This window comes from Sebastes fasciatus, chromosome 13, assembly GCF_043250625.1.
Source record: "Sebastes fasciatus isolate fSebFas1 chromosome 13, fSebFas1.pri, whole genome shotgun sequence".
Classification (NCBI taxonomy): domain Eukaryota; kingdom Metazoa; phylum Chordata; class Actinopteri; order Perciformes; family Sebastidae; genus Sebastes; species Sebastes fasciatus.
The window spans coordinates 13,431,783-13,451,578 of record NC_133807.1 but is presented as its reverse complement, the minus strand read 5'-3'; the positions used below and the strand labels follow the sequence as shown (position 1 = coordinate 13,451,578).

Sequence of the window (19,796 nt, the reverse complement as noted above, 5' to 3'; positions counted from 1 at the left end):
CCACAATGACAACAGAGCAATGCAGGAATGTGTCCTTGTGCTTTTAGTGGAGAGTTTAACGCACACAAAATTATATCTGAAATATTTAATGTCAGCCAGAAATCTCTCTTTGTCGTCTGAATCTATACAGTAGAAACAAAACTCTGCTGCCGCTCTCACCCTAAAAGACTGCGCTTCCCCTGCCCGGATTTAGTCTGGAGCAGGAACCAAAAACATGCTCAGCTGCATCTGGAGGAACCTGATTTGACCTTCATGAGAAGACAGAAAATCTATTGTTTTATCTGGAGAAGCGTTGAATGTGAAAAGGGCTGCATACTGGGAGAACCAGAAACCGTTTACAGAGGCTGAGGTGAGAGAGTTATAGTAGAGGGGTGTGTTCTTCTAGTGAATAAAAGACAGTGAGAGAGACTTTACCTCATATGCACTCCTTGTTTGATTAATGCTTTCTCAGGAGTTTCTACCTCTATCAAGAGTGGAGGATGGTTTGTGTGTGTGGGTTTGTTTTGGGACCCAGCACACTGCCAACAATCTCATCGGGAACTTAAGAGGTTAACTCCGGCCCAGTTTAGAAAACTTTTCATGTTTCAGTCGGTCACCCAAAGGGACCCAGTTTTAGCAGAGGCCTGGAAATTCCTTGTCACTTCTTATTAAATGCACCCCGATAATGTGCAGGACAGTGGGGCTAGAGGTGGGTGGGTTCACTCTCTAACGAAGGACAGCATTGGACAGAAAATGTGTCTCGTACAGCACACGGCTCTGGTGATTTATATTAATGTAACAGCAATATAATTGTGTTGAGTACTTTGAGGGAGGTCAATGTGTGCACCAGTGCTGGAAAGTAGCTAAATGTGTTTACTCAAATACTGTTGGGTGAATTAGTCTAATGTGGGACATTTTTATTTTTATTTAAGACTTCTGGAATATATTGTGATATGAAGACAATACATTAAATCCACACTCTGAAATCCCCAGGATGTGTCCTAATCAAACAAACAAAAAATATATGCAGATATCACACTCATAAAAGAAATGGTTGACATATTAGTTCTCAAATCTTGATTTCCTAATGTGGGACAGTCATATCTGAAATGTGGGACACTGATAAATCCGTTAAAAGGCCTGAATCACCTTAATCAACGCAGGAAACACTTGAGGCTAAATGAGTAATCCCATGTTCTGAGATTTTACCACTTACAATGTTATTGCTGTTACAAAACCTAGGCTTATAGTTGTGGATGTTACATGGAGAATCAAACAACATCAAACTAACAATAGACTATAATAGTTTTGGAGCATTTAGGCATATAAAGGCAATAAATAGCCTAAATGATCATATCTGTTATGCAAAGGAAGCATAATTAAATGCACAGCACAAAAATTCATGAATCTGCTGTGAATTTGTAAAATGCAAATGTTAAAGTTTTTCTTTCCACTATACAGGGACCGTAACAGGCATAGGGCTTACCTGAAACCAATACATCAAAACTTGAGGCAACACAGAAAACCTGAACCTTGCTTGCTTACCACACGCTGCATTATGGATAATGATTTAATAACCTGTAATGCATAGGCATAAAAACAACAACCTACAGAAATTAGAAAATGTTATTAAAAGTACACAAGTTGAATAATATTTGCGTTGCAGAACTTAGTTTTTCTTCTTTCCTTTGGGGAAAATTTGTGATTTTCATACCACATTAATCATCTCATGACCCCTCGTATTTGTCTTGTGACCCTTTGAAGGGGCCTGACCCCTAGATTGAGAACCACTGGACTAAACTACTTAAGTACAAAAAGTGGTTAAAAGTAGCTCCACCTCGAGCAGCTAAAACGCTCCTCACACATTGATGCATCAGTCTTAGCTATTAATAATATATCAGCCACAGGGGACATTTTTTGTGCAGAATGACTACTTTTACTTTTGATACTTTAAGTTTGCTGATAAAACTAAAGGATTACTAAAGGATCTGGGTACTTGATCTGTATAATCACATACACTTTGTCTCTGTTTCTTCCATCTGGCTGCTCCCTCTGTGAGCGGACTCCCCGATAACTGTACATATTTTATCTCTGGCAGCAGTGTGACCGGCTTGGCCTCGATCATTGAATTCCATGTGTAGCTTCTGTGAAGGAGATCTTCAGCTCTGGATTAACTGACGGATGTCTTGTTTCCACTCTGAGGATTTCTCACGTGCCCAGTCCAACTATGACAAAACCAACTTGTGTTTTTCCTTGAAATTTCAATTATTTCTGTGCACTAGAAGGTCACACATGATGAAATGGACTTGGTCAACACAGACTATCTGATTGTACAGTATAACCCTCCTTGTGATAGTAACAGGGTCAATGTATTTATGTATCACTGTGATATTTCCCTAACGTGCTTTAGCTTCTTGTTTCACTTAAACCAGCGTGGACATTCCACTGCCTCTTCCATGAAGTTTGTTCAAAAGAAACATCTGGATTATTATGTATCCGTTTCCAATTACCATATCTCAGAGCTGTATTCCTGACCTATATGACGCTCTCCGCTTGGTTCAAGGTTGTTGTTCTGACGTTTTATCTACCAACATGTACTTTATCTCCTCCTCTGATGTAAATCTCATTGTAAACTATCGTATGGACCCGGCAACGTTTGAGACTTTGAACCTGACATAACATGTTGTGTTGTTTTATGAGGTGACCAACCTCGATTTCAGGAAGTAGTAGTGACATGAAGATAAAAGCTCCGCTAAGGACTTTATGGTTTGTTGTTAGTATTAGAAAGTTTGTCTCACCAGTACATCTTTTGTATTTTAGTTGGTTATAGAAATGACATGACGGAAATTGTGTTTTTGTGGAAAGTGGCAAACACGCTTCCCCACAAACACATGGAGGTTTTTATAACAGCCCTGTATGAACTGGACCACTGCTTTGTGTTGACCGGCTTGTTTGCTTTGATTTAAATGGACTGGACGTCTGGTAAAGTAGGCCAGCTGCCAATCTTACAGACTGTCATCAGGCACACATCTGGGGACAACTGTTGGACTTCAAACCAGTGGTTTGGGAACATCTTATTTACTTGGAAATACTTAGAAAAAAACGTAGAACTTAATGAACTTTAGAATTATCTCCTAATGTTTTTTGGAGAAAAGTCAAGCAATCACTAGAAAAAAAGTCAGATGGTTTTTTTTCGGAAAAAGTCGTCATAGTTTAGGAAACAAGTCATAATATTTGATATTATGAGAATAAATTCATAGTATTACAAGTTTTTACCTCCACATACCTCAACTAAGGAATAGATAGTTCTTAAGCCCTGCCAGGACCCCCATACCACAATTACACTATTACTCTATCTATTTATTTATTTATTTATTTATATCACTCCTCCGTTATTATGACCTATTCATTACTTATTTTTCAATATATGTATTATTAATACTGTCAAAATTAACACAATAACGCATTAACGCAAATTTGTTTTAATACTAATATCTTTAACGCATTAACGCAACTTGCAATTTTTAGGTTGTAGCGGACTCAGTTTTAATGAAGATACTGGTATCGTATGAAACTGAAGGAATCCGTTGGTACCAACCATGTCATAATAGCTTGTCGCAAAGGATATTAAATAATGCTCCAAACTTAAGTAAAATTTTAGCGAGGAAAATCTGTCATGGCTATTTTCAAAGGGGTACCTTGACCTCTGACCTCAAGATATGTGATGGAAATGGGTTCTATGGGTACCCACGAGTCTCCCCTTTATAGACATGCCCACTTTATTATAATAACATGCAGTTTGGGGAAAATCATAGTCAAGTCAGCACACTGACACACTGACAGCTGTTGTTGCTTGTTTGGCTTCAGTTTGCCATGTTATGATTTGAGCATATTTTTTATGCTTTTATGTGTTGTTAATTGATCTCCAAATAATGTACATACATTTGCATAAAGCAATATATTTGCCCACTACCATGTTGATAAGAGATGATTAAATACTTGACAAATTTCCTTTTAAGGTACATTTTGAACAGATAAAAAATATGATTCATTTTTGATTAATGGCTATTAACTATGGACAATCATGCGATTAAATATCTTAATCGATTGACAGCACTACTATATAGGCTATATATTTTTTTCTTTTCCCCATTTCTATCATCGCTGTACCTGTAAAGTCACTTCTGTTTTTCTTTTGCACAAACAAATAATAAAAAAAGAATGCCCCCCATTGACCCTCCAAGGTTGTAGGGCCCCTGAGAAACCACGCCCCCTGTTTATTGCAGGTTACTTTCTGTGAATGAAACTCAATGTATCCAGCCTACTGTATTATGTGCATGTGCGCGCGTCTCCAGTGCCTCTCTGAAAGGGTTAAACCCATAGTAAATCCATCTCCACGTAGAGCTCCGCCTCCCAATTGTTGTGGCTGTTTGCCTCAGAAATCACACCACTCCAGGGCCCGCCTTCCCCCTTCTCGGGCCCCTATGGGCCCCCTCTGGGGCCCCGCCCACCGGTGGACCACATTGAAATGGGTCTGATGTTGTTGTCAAACAGTACAGTGTGAGGAGAGGAGCATCCCTCCAGCAGGAGCATCTTCTCTAATACAGCAGGAGGCAATACCACCTAGAGGGTCTTTACTAAACTGGTGTCCAACAGCAGTCCCATTTACAGACAGTGTTTTAAATACCTCCTCTAATCAGACAGACTCCAGAGTAGCATCTTCCAGTGCGCCTGAAGAACATGGCACAGCCGCGTCAGGCTTCATTGTGGCTTCTCTTCTGCACCCTCATCCAAACAAGTAAGTTTTTCATTTTAACTCATTAATTACCTCTATTTATGACATCTGCTTAAACTAATGTAAAAACAGACTGTGCTTCAGCTTGATGTTGTTTGATATAAATATATATATTTAAATAACATTATAAATAAGATTTTTAGGAGTGGGTTTAAATTGCCCACTCCTCTGACAGCACCGGATGCAAGGTGATGGGGGGGAGGGCGCAATTATTCCCAGAATGTAGGTCAAATCTCTCCGCTCTCACAATGAATGTTTCACTGAGACTCGACCTTATATCTCCCATAATTTATCAGTCAAAATCCACCAGTCTTCATGCATTTTTTTAATGACTTTAAAGATGTATATTTTATCTTTTTTTTTATTCATCCTTGCCGGCTTTTTGAATGAAGCATGTTTTGTGCCTTTCATTGAGTGGCGCTCAGCAGCAGGTTCCTGCAGCCAATGAACTTTGAGCAGTGTGAATACTGTAAAGATGTCAAGCGGGGGCTTCTGAAAAGCCGGTTTTTGGAAGCCATTCATAATGTGGGAATTGGCGCCATGTGCATTTAAATCACTATAGAAAAATCTATAATGAGCACCAGCATTATTCTATACATGATGCAACATCCAGCCAGTTTGCAGGAGGCTGCCTCTCTCTCTCTCCCATCATGTTTTACCTGAAACGCCCTATATTGTTGAAATGAATGGGAAGCCCTCCAACTCATCCTCCCCAAGACAAACACAGACATTGTCCTCAGCCAGCGTTCCTTGAGGTTTGGTTGACATGAAGTCACCGTTAGACCTGTTCCCTGTTGGTTCTGGGAAATGGTTTGTGTGGTGAAACATGTTGGAACTGGTTGGTAGTCACCCGTCCACATTTCCACACCAGTCACAGAGACGTGTAGCACTGAAACGTGTCCTTGCTGTGAGGCTGTCCCCCACCATGTTGTGAAATGGTTGCCTCCCACACGGGTTTGCACAGAGAGGCTTTATTCAAGGGAAAATTCATGATCTCAAAGTGATCCCTTATTATTTAATGGTTTTATTCTCGTTTGGGGTCAACTTTCTGACCTCCTGATGGGAGATATTCTTTTAGAATGATGATCAAATATGAATCAATATTCTGTTACTGTAATGACTATTTCAAGCATAACATGTTTTCAGAAACATCTTGTAGTGTACTGTTTAGCTGTAAAATGAGAAAGTTTGTGACCCGGCAACCACGTTGAGATCAATTGAAGAAATACCAAACACCGCCAACCAGACGGAGCAAACTTTCTCATTTTACAGCTAAACAGTACACTACAAGATGTTTCTGAAAACATTTGAGGTGAGAAATAGTCATTACAGTAACAGAATATTGATTCATATTTGATCAGCGCTGCCTAATTTGACCGTTTGATCAGAGTTCGCAGGTGATTGACAGCTTCCTCCGTTGAATGAACAGATTTTTAAAGCCTGAAAACAGAGCCATGAGGAGGTGCAGAAGTCTAGTTTTCTCTCAGAACACTTGAATTACAATATGCTGAAAGGTTATTATGGATTTTTTTCCCAATGATGCCAAAACGTTCTGCCTACCCCTGCTTTAAACACAACCAGACATCACAGAATAGGCCACAAACTTGAGCATGAGCACATTTTTTTTTATTTCCCTGGTATGCATTTGTACTAAATCAATAATTCGGTCCAGGCTGTCGTCCAAGGACTGACCTCACTGAGTAAATAACCAGTGTGAACTTGGGTTTGGGTAACGTGTTATTGGTTTCAGGGAATGAGAACTGATCTATACAGTGAAAAATTCCACCATTCAGGGAAAAGGCAAGATTGAAATCTAACTTAAGGTTTTGAGTGTTTGTTTTCTACTCTTTTTTTTTTTATTACCCGCAAGGATATCCCATTGATAAGACCAGGTTTGTCAACTTGAAACTGATGACTATCTTTATGGCTAAGGGAAATAACACCTTTCACATGGAGTCATAAAGATATGATTGGCTAAACAGTCGGTAGATTTACTTTACAGCTACTGAAATGACATTTGGAGTCATAAAAAATACTACAACAGTGGCAAAGACCTGCATTAGATGAAATAAAGCCTCTCCTTGTTCAACCAAAGCATCAACCGTGACCGATGGCACCAGATGTTTGACTTCACCAAGAACCTATTATGATTTATTGCGCTGTCAGCCATTCATAGCAATGCATAATTTATGCTTTTTCTTGTTTCCCATCCATTCTTATTGGGCACAAACTTACGAAAATGTAAATACTTACACATAAATACTTAATTAGAATTAAAAAGCAAATCTTGTGCTTACAGTATTAGGCTATGATAAATAGCTGCTGGTGGTAAACACCTCCCTCTGACCCATTTCAGAAACAGGTGGTCATCCAGGGTTTGGAGCCCGCGGGGGCCAGAAGGAGGAATGGCCTCCACTACCTTTTCATGAAGTGCTGTCTCACTAATTGCTCCTTCTGGTTCAGCGGCTTCATCGGGTCCATTAAAGATGGGGGTTGGAGGGAGGGCGACTGTATTTCTGCCAGCAGGAACCATAAAAAAATGGAAAATGAGATTTTCTATTGTGTATTATGAGTTTGCCGTATCAGCAGCAGCTCCCTGATAAAGGCTGATAAATGCAGGTTCACTTACAGTTAAGTGTTTAAGTCCCTGTTTGACTCGCACTTTAACTATTTATCTGCCCTAGTTAAACAAGTACCAGCAAGCATGTGTGTGTGTTTGGTCATGCGTGTGTCATGCCAGAGTATATAGGCTATACCTCCCAGGCCCTTTTATCAGCTTCACATTTATCACCGTCTTTGACAGCGCCGCCCCTCCCGTACTGTAATGAGACCCAACTGGGCGATATGCCAAAATGTCCCCCTATTAACAACATCACTGATGGTGAAAGTGAACTTTCTTCAGATTACCTGTGATTTGTGACATGAGGCGGTGTTATCTGCTCGGAAAAAAACAAACAAAAAAAACTACTGTATGTGTGCTGGCCAAAGAAATGTTTAAATGTTAATATGTCAGTTGGTCCGCCTCTTCAGTCCAGACTGAAATATCTCAACAACTGTTGGATGGATTGCCATGAAATGTTGTACAGACCATAGACTGTAAGAAGTGGACGTAGTCACTGTGACCTCACCAATTGGTTTGTGGACTGCCGTTTTGAAGCCCCGATTTCAGCATTTTGGCTGTCACCATCTTGGTTTTTGACACAAGATGGTGGAGCTCCGTACAACTGAACGCTGAATACGACATTTTAGGTGTCCAAAATGTTTTCAATTAACTTTCAGGAACTGAAATCACACTGTGAAACAGTTAAAGTTCTCCCAGACCGGATAACGCCGTGGTAGCAACCTGTCAATCACAAGGTATCCACGCTCTAAAGCATCCCCTGCTTTATGGTCTATTTGACTCTTAATGGGACCATACTTTACTAAATGAACATCATGCTGTATTGAAGAAGACTTGAAACTAGCGATTGAGACCATGAACTCATGTTTACAATGTTTACTGAGGTAATAAATCAAGTGACACATAGGGTCATTTTCTCACAGACTGATGTACTGTCTCTTTTTGCAACCATTTCATTCTCTTTTCAGGTAGACATTACTCTTCTATATCTTTACATAGCAATTTTTGCTGCTATATTAATGCTCTGGATATCAAATTTATCACCTTTAAATGTGTTCAATAGTTTGGCTTATGACCAAATATCTGCAAAACTAGCCGGCTAACTAGCTAGCCTCAGCTGTACTTTATGTTGTACAGCCTCACAGAGCTGCTGGCATGGCTGTAGACTCTTGTTTAATAGCGTTCTGCAGAAGTATTATTCTATGTGACTTCACTTCTTTTCGTGTGCAGCCACGTCTGTGTTTATGGGGAGTCTTCCAGTATCGGCCCCCTGATAGATGATAGCTAAAACAATGGCCCTTTTAACTGAACTGTGTGTTTATATCTGTTCTGTTGCAGACGCATTGACAACATGTGGAACCAACCAGTTCCAGTGTGGGAATGGGAAATGCATCACGGTCAGATGGGTGTGTGACGGCACAGACGACTGTGGGGACGGCACAGACGAACTTCCCGCTACCTGCAGTGAGTATCACGAGTCAACTTGACACAAGAATAGACTTGTTCTTGCTTTGCTGTCAATCCCACAATCATCCCTCAGTGTGATGATTATACAGTCTCAAGTTACCATATTTCTGCCTATTTCACTTCCAGTGGCCAAAACGTGTAGGCCGACAGAGTTCAGCTGCGCGGACCGCCTTAACCAGTGTGTATCGAGCACCTGGCGCTGTGATGGGAAAGCTGACTGTGAGAATGGAGCTGATGAAGAGGGCTGTGGTAAGTTAACTACAGGCCTCAAGAGGGCCACGTCTGTCTCACTGTTTCCTCAATCATGTGTGATTTATCTTCTTATATTGCTCTCAGAATCCACATCTCATTCTCTTCCTCCCTGCTGGTCTTTGTCAATATGTCTCCTCTCTCTCAGCGCCAAAGCAGTGCACCAACACAGAGTTCCAATGCGGGAACGGCCAGTGCGTGTCATCCTCCTTTGTGTGCGACGACGAGGCCGACTGCGATGACGGCAGCGACGAGGCCTCCTGCCCGGCCGTCACCTGCAGCGCCGCATCCTTCCGGTGCAACAACACCATCTGCGTCCCCCGCCTGTGGGCCTGCGACGGCGACGCCGACTGCCCCGACGGCTCCGACGAGTGGCCCCAGAACTGCGGCACGAAGGCGCCCGACTCTGCTTCCTTTCACCAGTGCTCGTCGCTGGAGTTCCGCTGCGGCAGCGGGGAGTGCATCCACGGCAACTGGAAGTGCGACGGAGGAGCCGACTGCCTCGATCGATCGGATGAAGCTAACTGTGGTAAGTACGATTACAAAATGCCACTCTTGATCCCTCTTTCATTAGTCATCATCTCTTGTAAGTCAAATTTCCACCTGTTGCATCCCTCCAGCACGTTCCACCTGCCGTCCCGACGAGTTCGAATGCGGCGATGGCACTTGCATCCACGGCAGTCGCCAGTGCAACCATCAGTACGACTGCAGGGACCTGAGTGATGAAACCGGCTGCGTCAATGGTACCTCCCTCACCTTCCTATCCTGGTTGATAAAGCAGCCAAATGCAAAATCTCCGGTCTGTGTCTATAATTGAATCTTTCATTTCACAGCAACCCACTGCGAGGCCCCGACCAGGTTCAAGTGTCGCAGTGGAGAATGCATAAGCATGGAGAAGGTGTGTGACAGGCAGCGTGATTGCAGGGATTGGTCAGATGAGCCTCTTAGGGAATGTGGTGAGTACCGAGGCCTCTCATCCATAACTGTCTGCTTAATTACTACTTTGTATTTAATGAGGGTGTCTGCAGCTTGAGAATGCTAGTTACTGCACACCCTCAGAAAAGAAAGATAGTAAATCCTTTCCTTCTTCCCCCCTCCTGCAGGCTCCAACGAGTGCCTGTACAACAACGGCGGATGCTCTCACATTTGCAAAGACCTGAAGATCAGCTTCGAGTGCCTGTGTCCTGCCGGATATCGCCTGGTTGACACAAAGCGCTGTGAAGGTAACACGCTCCCACACAGTTACATTCTCATTTGAGAACAGATTATCACACGATGTTGCAATCTGTTTACTCTGACGCAACCTTTTCCATGTCCCCATCATCTGATCTGCTGCCAGATTAAGAGAGATCCCGTAATTCTTACAGACAAGATGACTCACCATCCTGTTTCGTCATGTTTCATTTCATTTACCCCTTTCCCCTCTTCATTGAATCAGATATCGACGAGTGTGCCAACCCGGACACCTGTAGCCAGATCTGCGTCAACCAGATGGGCGGTTACAAATGCCAGTGTGAGGAGGGTTACCAAGTTGACCCAGCAACCAAAGCCTGCAAGGCCATCGGTAAATATCAGCTCTCTGTGTCCTTTCCAGAGTGTCTGCTGCACTAATATGTAACAGTTAGATGTTCGAAGATGATGAATAGCCTTCTCAAATGTTACGTATGGAAATATAAAGAAAAATAATAGAACATAATAGAATAATTATAAGCATTTTCATTTATTTCTTCATTTATTTCTTCTTATATTAATTTATATATTTTATATATGTGTGCAGGAATTGACTAGTAAGCCTGGGCAGGAAGGTCTCCTCAATATATATATAATAATATATATATTATATATATTTATATATTATATATATATATAGTTCCACACTCAGTTCAACAAACATTCCCACGAAATGAATAGTAGAATCTTTTGCCCATTCTGATCTTGTAGGTACAATAGCCTACCTGTTTTTTACCAACCGTCATGAAATCAGAAAGATGACTTTGGACAAAAGCGAGTACACCAGAGTGATCCCTCGTCTGAAGAACGTCGTGGCCCTCGACATGAACATGGCCGCCAAAGAGATCTACTGGTCGGACATCTCCCAAAAGAAGATCTACAGGTGAGCGAGAATGAAATCAGAAAGAACGTTTTTTTTGTTTCCTTTACTCCCGCTTTACGCCGGCTCTTCGCTTTCAATCCAGAACTCAGATGGACTCGGCCGAAGACGCCACTCAACACAGCGTGGTCGTCGGTAGCGACATCGATGCTCCTGAAGGCATCGCTTTTGATTGGATCCACGGCAACCTGTACTGGACTGACAGCGTCCGCGGCACCGTCTCCGTAGTGACTGCTGATGGTGGCCGCCGCAAAACTCTCTTCCAGCAGGACTTGTCTAAACCTCGCGCTATTGTGGTCGACCCCCACAGCAAGTAAGTCTAATAGCACAAATAATGCCTAAATCCTTCTTAGACTCTCTGTTTTCTTCATTTGATTTCAGTATTTTGATTTACAATGTTTTATTTACAACATAACTATGTCCTCCCAGCTTCATTTACTGGACTGACTGGGGGAATCCCTCTAAGATTGAGAAGGGAGGTCTTAACGGAGTAGACCGCACCGCTCTGGTCACTGACAACATTGAGTGGCCTAATGGAATTACGCTCGGTAAACTCTAGCATTCACGTCTCTCTTGGTTAAAGTTGTTTTTTAATCTATTCATGCGCAGTGGTCTGATCTGTTGACCCCTAACCCCCACCCGTCTGCTTCCTCCCCAGACCTGTTGAACCAGCGGCTCTACTGGGTGGACTCTAAGCTGCACACCCTCTCCAGTATCGACGTGCAGGGCGGTGGTCGACGCACCCTCATCATTGACGAGCACTCGCTGGCCCACCCACTGGGCCTCACTGTGTTTGAGGTAGGTGTTTACCACCTGATAAACTCCGTTACACATAAACCCAGAGCCGAGTGTCAAATACCACATGCCTCCTCGCTACGTGTGTAAACAGTAGTATTCCTCACTACTACCACTCTGTCCCCAGTCTCTTAAAGTGGACGTAGACTGAATATTTTGGCATCATTGGGCAAAAACTCCATAATAACCTTATATAGCATATTGTAATTCAAGTGTTCTGAGAGATAACTAGACTTCTGAACCTCCTCATGGCTCTGTTTTTAGGCTTTAAAAATCTACCTCAACCTTGGCCAATCAAAGGTCATTTCAGAGAGAGAGCGTTCCTATTGGCTGTTCATGAGGCAGCTGTCAATCACTCGCGAACTCCGATCAAACAGTCAAACTAGGCAGCGCTGATCAATATGAATCAATATTCTGTTACTGTAATGCCTATTTCTTGCGTAAAATGTTTTCAGAAACATCTTGTAGTGTACTGTTTAGCTGTAAAATGGTATTTCCTCAACTGATCTCAACATGGCTGCCGGTTCACAAACTTTCTCATCAGTAACAGTTTATTGATTCATATTTGATCAGCGCTGCCTAGTTTGACTGTTGGATCGGTGCTCGCGAGTGATCGACAGCTGCTCAGAGACGGCAAGGCTCCAGCTCGGCTGTGATTGGTTGTTTTCCTCCAGTCTGTGAAATCTTGCAGATGCCATTAGGAGCACCGGAGGACACAGAGGCACATGATTTTTTCCAGATTACCTGTCTCATGCACTACTGTCAGGATATAGTGACCGTTTTATAAAAATATCTTTTTTTTAAATCATATTTGCTCCAACCTGCCTACTGCTGCTTTAAATGCTCAAGCTTGGTTGTGTTTTTGTGCTTCTATAGGAAAGAGTGTTCTGGACAGACGTCAGTAACAATGCCATCCTCAGTGCAAACAGGCTGACGGGTGATGACATCACACCAGTGGCAGAGCACCTCTCGTCACCAGAAGACATTATTCTCTACCATAACCTCAAACAACCTGCTGGTAAGAGACACCACTGCCACATACTCTTCAGAAATGAGCTCACATCCAAATCAGACCGATGTTAACTGGTTTTCAGTTTGCATACCAGATCATTATTGACCTTTTTATTAAATATTGAATATTGGAAAAACATTTGTCATTCACTGCCAATTTGATGGAGGTTCCTCCTGGACCACTGCTGCATAACAATAGTGTGTAACACCTGGAATAAGGTTAATTTTTGGTACATGCATTCACTGGTATTATTCATTTGTTTGCTTAATAACGTGTAAACCTGTATCACTTAATTGCAACACCAGAACTCACCCTAGTATTGCATGCTTAGGCCTCTCTAACCCAGAAGGGCTGTCAATCAATTAAAATATTTAACCATGTTTAATCACATGATTAAAATCGCATGTTCAAAATGTACCTTAAAGGGAGATTTGTAACTCTTTGCAAAAACTGAATAAGTGTGTTTCCCAAAACGTCTAATTACTGCTCTAACGTTGATAATGGCTTCAAAACATGTAAAGCACTTAAACTAAAGTAACATTTCATCCTCTTTTCCATTGCAGGGACGGATTGGTGCCAGGTATCCGCCTGTGAGTTCTTGTGCCTAGCAGCTCCTCAAGTGGGCAGACATCCCCCCAAATACACCTGCGTCTGTCCAGATAACATGATGTTAGCCAGGGATATGAGGACATGTGTATCCGGTATGTAAATCATCAAAGAGCAAATATACTGTTGTATAATATCAAGAAGAAAATAGAATAGTCTTCTAAATAGAATATTTTCATTAGTTCAAGCCTCTCACTCCTCCTCCTCATTCTGTTTTTGTTCTTCTACAGCTGTGCCAACAACTGCAGCTCCCGTGCCGCCTCAAGTTCCAGCTATCGACCCCCCTCGTCAGCCACCAGTGGAAGCCAGCACCACACCAAAACCTCCGGTCCACACCACACCTAAGCCCCTGGCGCGTACCACCACAGCACGCATCGTAATCACCAGCACTACGGCTAGACCACTGCCACGCAGCACCAAGCCTCCTCTAAGGACCACCACACCTGAACCAAAGACCCCGTCAACCACGCCGGTGAACCCTAAAATTCCCCAGACCACCACAGGGGCTCCGGTCACCTCTCCAGGCAAGTACCATAATGGTGGTTTTGTGTATTTTAGATAATAGACCTTTTTCACGGCAGATGTTTTGACATGTCATAGTAGGAAAAGCACAATAGCATTACTTGCTTTGGGAAGGCCTTGGTATTGTGCATGCTGTCTTACTGGAATAGCTTACTGGAACACTTAAAGCTGCAGTAGGCAGGGTGGAGCAAATATGATTTAAAAAAAAGGTATTTTTATAAAACGGTCACTATATTCTGACAGAAGTGCATGAGACAGGTAATCTGGGGAAAAAAAACAGGTGCCTCTGTGTCCTCCGGTGCTCCTAATGGCATCTGCAAGATTTCACAGACCGGAGGAAAACAACCAATCAGAGCTGATCTGGAGCCTTGCCGTCTCTGAGCAGCGTTCAATCACTCGCAAACTCCAATGAAACGGTCAAACTAGGCAGCGCTGATCAAATATGAATCAATATTCTGTTACTGTAATGCCTATTTCAAGCATAAAATGTGTTCAGAAACATCTTGTAGTGTTCTGTTTAGCTGTAAATTGAGAAAGTTTGTGACCGGGCCGCCATATTGAGATCAGTTGAGGAAATACCAAGCACCGCCCACCAGCTTGAAATAGGCATTACAGTAACAGAATATTAATTCATGTTTTATCAGCACTGCCTAGTTTCACTGTTTGATCAGAGTTTGCAGGTGATTGACAGCTGCCTCCGTTGAATAACCAGCCAATAAGAACGCTATCTCTCTGAAATGACTTGTGATTGGCCAAATCTCCCGCCACAGGCTAGATGTTTTAAAGCCTGTAAACAGAGCCATGAGGAGGTGCAGAAGTCTAGTTTTCTCTCAGAGCACTTGAATAACAATATGCTGAAAGGTTATTATGGAATTCTTTCCCAATCGTGCCAAAATATTCTGCCTACTGAAGCTTTAATGTAACTTAGCCATCGTTAATCAATTTTACCTGCTTTCAATGCTACGACAAGTCAAAATGTCTGCTGTGAAAAAGGTTCTGTTAAGGTAAAAATTGTGTAGACACTTTACCTTCCTGTTGACCATTTTACAAAGTTTATTTTGTGAGTGCATTGTCCGCCACTCTGACATACAATGTATATAATGCAGGTCAGCTCCCTGTATCATTAACTTATTGTCTTGTGTTTTACCTTTCCTTCAGATTTCCGACATGAATTTGTTGCTATACCCACCGCCTCCAACACCCCGGTAGCTCTGTATATTGCATTACCTCTGGGTGAGTAGCTTTGGCAGCAAAGGTGGCATCTTCACAGCAAATACAAATAATTTGAAATAACAACAAGCCTCATGTTTCATCTCTCCCTATGTCTGCCTCATGTAGCGATCGTTTGCCTGGTGGCTATTGGCGCCGTGCTGCTATGGAGGAACTACAGGCTGAAGAACACCAACACAATTCACTTTGACAACCCCGTCTATCAGAAAACCACCGAGGACCAAGTGCACATTTGGAGGAGCCACAGCCCTGACGGTTACTCCTACCCAAAAGTGAGTCTAGTTTCACAGTCCACAGTTCAGCCTGTTTGTATTTAGTACATTTTGTTGTAATAAGCACACACGGGCTACAGTATGTGTCATTTCTGACATCCTTTTTATTTTCTGTCCTGTCAGAGACAAGTTGTGAGCTTGGATGAAGAGGCAGACAATCCAGCCTTCACAGAAAACTGACAAATGTCGGAGTGGAAAGAAGAGCCTCGATAATAAGCTACCTTGGACGTCCTTTTGTATTTTTTTACCTCACGCAGCACAAAGATGGAAGTCAAAGCCAATATCAGAACCACTATATCCTCACAGACAGCAAGCGCTCTACAGTAGAAAAAACAAGGTGAAACATATTTTCAGTTTGCACATTTTTTTTTTTACCATCACGTTGACAATTCATTCCTCACCAAATCATACCAAAACAGCAGACGATGGATTCCTCAAACTAACATTTTTTCACTCTTTATCCTAAGTGTGATGCTGATGATACAACTGGAGAACTGTGTCACTGTTAAAGCCACATCATTTCTTGTTTTTCATGCACCAGTTTAACTGAGCTATTTTAATGCAACTTTTAATTGGGAATTCCCTCTAACGTGTGTAAGGTAGAATTCACACCAGTTTTGTAAATATCACTGGAACGTTATCAAAGCTTATTTGCTTTTTTGGCCACTCATGTCTGCATGGTAAATATAAAGCTGTATTCACGCTACGAGCGACAAAAGCAACAAAACAGCCAAGCGTGGCCAGCATTGTTGCCAGCATTGTTGCCGAGTCGCCATTGGAGTTTCGCTCAAGAACTCGTTGACGTAGTTATGACGTTAAACAGCACTGGGAACTGGCTAACGGCATTTATTTTTAGACGGAACGGAACAAGGTTGAAACAAAAACACGTGATTGGTTGACTCTTGACTGCGTCATTGGAGAGACCAGCTCAACTTTATGTGTAGCGTGTCACGCCCGTCACGAAGCGACAAGTGTCGGGCGTCAGTTTGTAGCTTCATGTCACTGACTTCCATTGAAAATGACTTGCGGCCTGTTGCCGTGTCGCTCGTAGTGTGAACGCAGCATAAGGTTACCATCATGGATGTAGCTACCATGAGAAGCCGGTTAGCTTAGCTTAGCTGAAAGACTGGAAGCAGGGGCAAACAGCTGGCCTGGTTAGATTTTTAGTTTTTATACTTTTTGATAGGTGGTTTTTGTACAGAATAGGTAAACACGATATCACATGTTTTTCAGCGAGCTTTAGAGACGCTGGTTGGCTTATTTTGTTACCTTCATCTACATATTAAACAAACAGATACATGAGTGGTATCATTCATCTCGTATAAGTCTCGACAAGAAAGCAAATAAGTGTACACTTGAACAACAAACGAAGAAATGTGTCCAGTAATTAGTGAGCTTTAGACGGGCTGGTAGGTGGATTTTGTTCCCTTTGGACAGAGCCAGGCTAGCTGTTTCCCCTGTTTCCCAGTCTTTATGCTTAGCTAAGCTACCCTTTGGCTCCAGCACCATACTTAACGCACAACATGAGCGTGGAATCAATCTTCGCATCTAACTCGAGTGAATTTAAAGTACAGCATACAGTCGGTGAATGTAATACTGTACTAATATGAATTCTGCACGTGCCAGTTTAACCGGTGTGACCTCAATAAGTCTAAATGATGTATGTGTGTAACACCAGTCATCGCCTCAGTAGTGGAACAAAAATATCACCCAAAGTGACCTAAAGACACCGCTGTAGTTAATCTCAAAGACTACACACTGCACACTGTGTCCGTGCCTTGATTTATACTGTGCTCCGTGATAGCCTTCGGATTCCACATACCACCATATGGTCACAACACAAGGTTTCTTCGGCAGCTGTCTTTTGTTTTCTGAGTTTCTCCGGACAGTTTTTCAGCTCCATTCTCCTGATTTGTGATCGGCTGTCTGTGCATTGAGGGACATCTTTAAATTTTCCCTCCCTATACCCCTCTGGGGGAGGACCAGTGCATTCCTCAAAGACAGAAAGGCTTTGATGCAACCACGTGTGACCAGTGGGGCCGCGTCTAATGCTCTGTACCCCCGCACGTGTATATTTACATCCTCCCTCAGGACCAGAACTTCAACTTGCCTCCAGCATTCCTCACAAACGAAGCCACGTGCCCCATCATGGTTTTAAAAACACACTTCTCACCAGCTATCTGAGCTCCTTCATTTGAATTGCAGACAAATGTGTGCCTTCTTAATGACATATTACAGTCACATGTTCATGTTGGTGCTATTGAACTCAGTGGATATGTATAAAAACAATGCGTCTTCCTGTTTACAGTGAATTGGTTGAGTGTTACATGCAGGTGAGGTTACACCTAACAAAGACGTTATTGTGATGTGGGTTAATGACCATTGTGAGGCTTTTAGGTAGAAAACATTCATAAGTGCTAGTGAAGCTGTACATAATGTCATTTTACAATCACTGACTAACAGTGCAGATTAAGCGTGTAAATATAATGTTCATAAATGTAAATATGTTTTCTTTACTGTTTTTTGTGTAATAATGTCAGTGTTTTAGACTTTGTTGTAAACTTTAAACATTTTCTGTACATAAATAAATGCTTCTATTTATTATAGAATCACTACTGTCTGGGTTCAGTTTTTGAAGACTCATTTCTGGAATTACTTTAATGCATATAACGTCTTAGCAGTCACATCAGTTGGCTTAGTTACTAAACTAACTGTCCTTGTGTTGATCTTCCCATGTTTTCCTCGATCATCTCCCCTCAAGTCAACACAAAATACAGTAGTACGAATAGATATTGGAGGTATTTAGTTTGCTTTGGCCAAGTTTTCATTTACATAGAGTGGCAGAAGCTGGACGTTTGAACCATTTATTCATGACCTTTAGGTAACTATTTCAATTGTTTATTTGTTTAACAATTACTTAGCTAACTATTTCAACTCTTTATCAATTATTTCAACTGTTTAACAACTACTTTTAGCCAACTATTTCAACTCTTTATCAATTATTTCAACTGTTAATAATTACTTTTAGCCAACTATTTTGACTGTAAATTATTTTACTAAAGATAAGCATCCCACTGATGTGTTGTCCTATTTGGCTGTGTATTTTCCTCCTCAACGCAAAAAGGTGTATACATTTTAAATCAAATCACAATTGCTATATTTTTGTTGTGTTGGTTGAGTTTAATCAAGTTAACCAGTTGAGCTTCCACATAACCTGACATGTGCAGCAGTAGCCTACTCTCTAGGGTACAATTACACTGGGTGGGATTGTGCAATGTGAGACATGGTTGTGATTTATTTGACAATTGTCCAGAAATGTCTTTCCAGAACTAACTGGATTTTATTGGCACTTATTTCCTTTATTACTACTTGGTGCAAAGCCTTACTTTCACTCTCTGTGTTGTTATCATGGGGGGTTGAAATGCTGCATAAGGTATGTAGCAGATGAAATGTACGTCAGCATGTTCCACTGTTTTCATCCAACAGCTTTGGTATGTAGACATGGCAGAAAACGTGAAGAGAGGGTTGGGTTTTTTTTTCTCTCTCTCTTTTCTTTAAGGGGGGCCGGGTGTGTTTCTTCAGTTCTTCTATGGAAAACGAGACCTTCTTCCTAGAAAGTCAGGCCGGCACATTGAAAGACAAAACCCACACAGTTTCTTAGAAATTCTTGAACACCGTGGGACCACAGAAAGGAAAAGTAGCAACACTGAGTCCCAGAAAGTCTCTCTCTATTAGCCTTTTATTTATTTGCGCATAAAATTAAAAGATATATCAACCCATGGAACTGGAAAGTCTTTTACAATGTTTATACATTCTGAATATAGGCTGAATACATTAATAAATAGCCCTCATAATTTGGTAATATGACTTTTGTGTTTACATGTTGATCATAACAGTAACTTGTCAGGTGCTTTTTATAATAATAAAACAGTATAGTATATTGAACTGATTTGTACATAACTCCAGGCACAGCTTGGTAGACATGGTCATGAGTTTGTGTTTACAACCTTGTGGCCATAGCTTTAATAAACCATTTTTTTTCATTGTAATCCATGTTTTGTGATAGCTTTAAGAGTAAGCCACAACCACTGCTATCCGAGAAGAGAGGGAAAACAAACAGCTTTGTGACCCAGCCGGGG

The 19,796-nt window shown here is 41.8% G+C and overlaps 1 protein-coding gene across 1 annotated transcript; it reads left to right on the top strand.

Annotated features, from left to right (window-relative positions):
• Positions 1 to 4,519: 4,519 nt before the first annotated feature.
• Positions 4,520 to 18,268, top strand: ldlra (low density lipoprotein receptor a). The gene is made up of 18 exons (XM_074655610.1): positions 4,520 to 4,777; positions 8,733 to 8,858; positions 8,988 to 9,110; positions 9,259 to 9,639; positions 9,731 to 9,853; positions 9,944 to 10,066; positions 10,214 to 10,333; positions 10,549 to 10,674; positions 11,052 to 11,223; positions 11,306 to 11,533; positions 11,650 to 11,768; positions 11,879 to 12,018; positions 12,892 to 13,033; positions 13,591 to 13,728; positions 13,864 to 14,157; positions 15,314 to 15,388; positions 15,494 to 15,657; positions 15,781 to 18,268. Exons 1-18 carry the CDS (start codon positions 4,720 to 4,722, stop codon positions 15,835 to 15,837), a joined length of 2,709 nt encoding a protein of 902 aa, XP_074511711.1. The 5' UTR covers positions 4,520 to 4,719; the 3' UTR covers positions 15,838 to 18,268.
• The last annotated feature ends 1,528 nt before the right edge of the window (positions 18,269 to 19,796 follow it).

Coding starts and splice junctions, on each gene's coding strand:
- ldlra (XM_074655610.1), top strand. CDS start 4,720: ATGGCACAGCCGCGTCAGGCTTCATTGTGGCTTCTCTTCTGCACCCTC. Junction 4,778..8,732: donor CTGCACCCTCATCCAAACAA/GTAAGTTTTTCA, acceptor GTTCTGTTGCAG/ACGCATTGACAACATGTGGA. Junction 9,640..9,730: donor ATCGGATGAAGCTAACTGTG/GTAAGTACGATT, acceptor GCATCCCTCCAG/CACGTTCCACCTGCCGTCCC.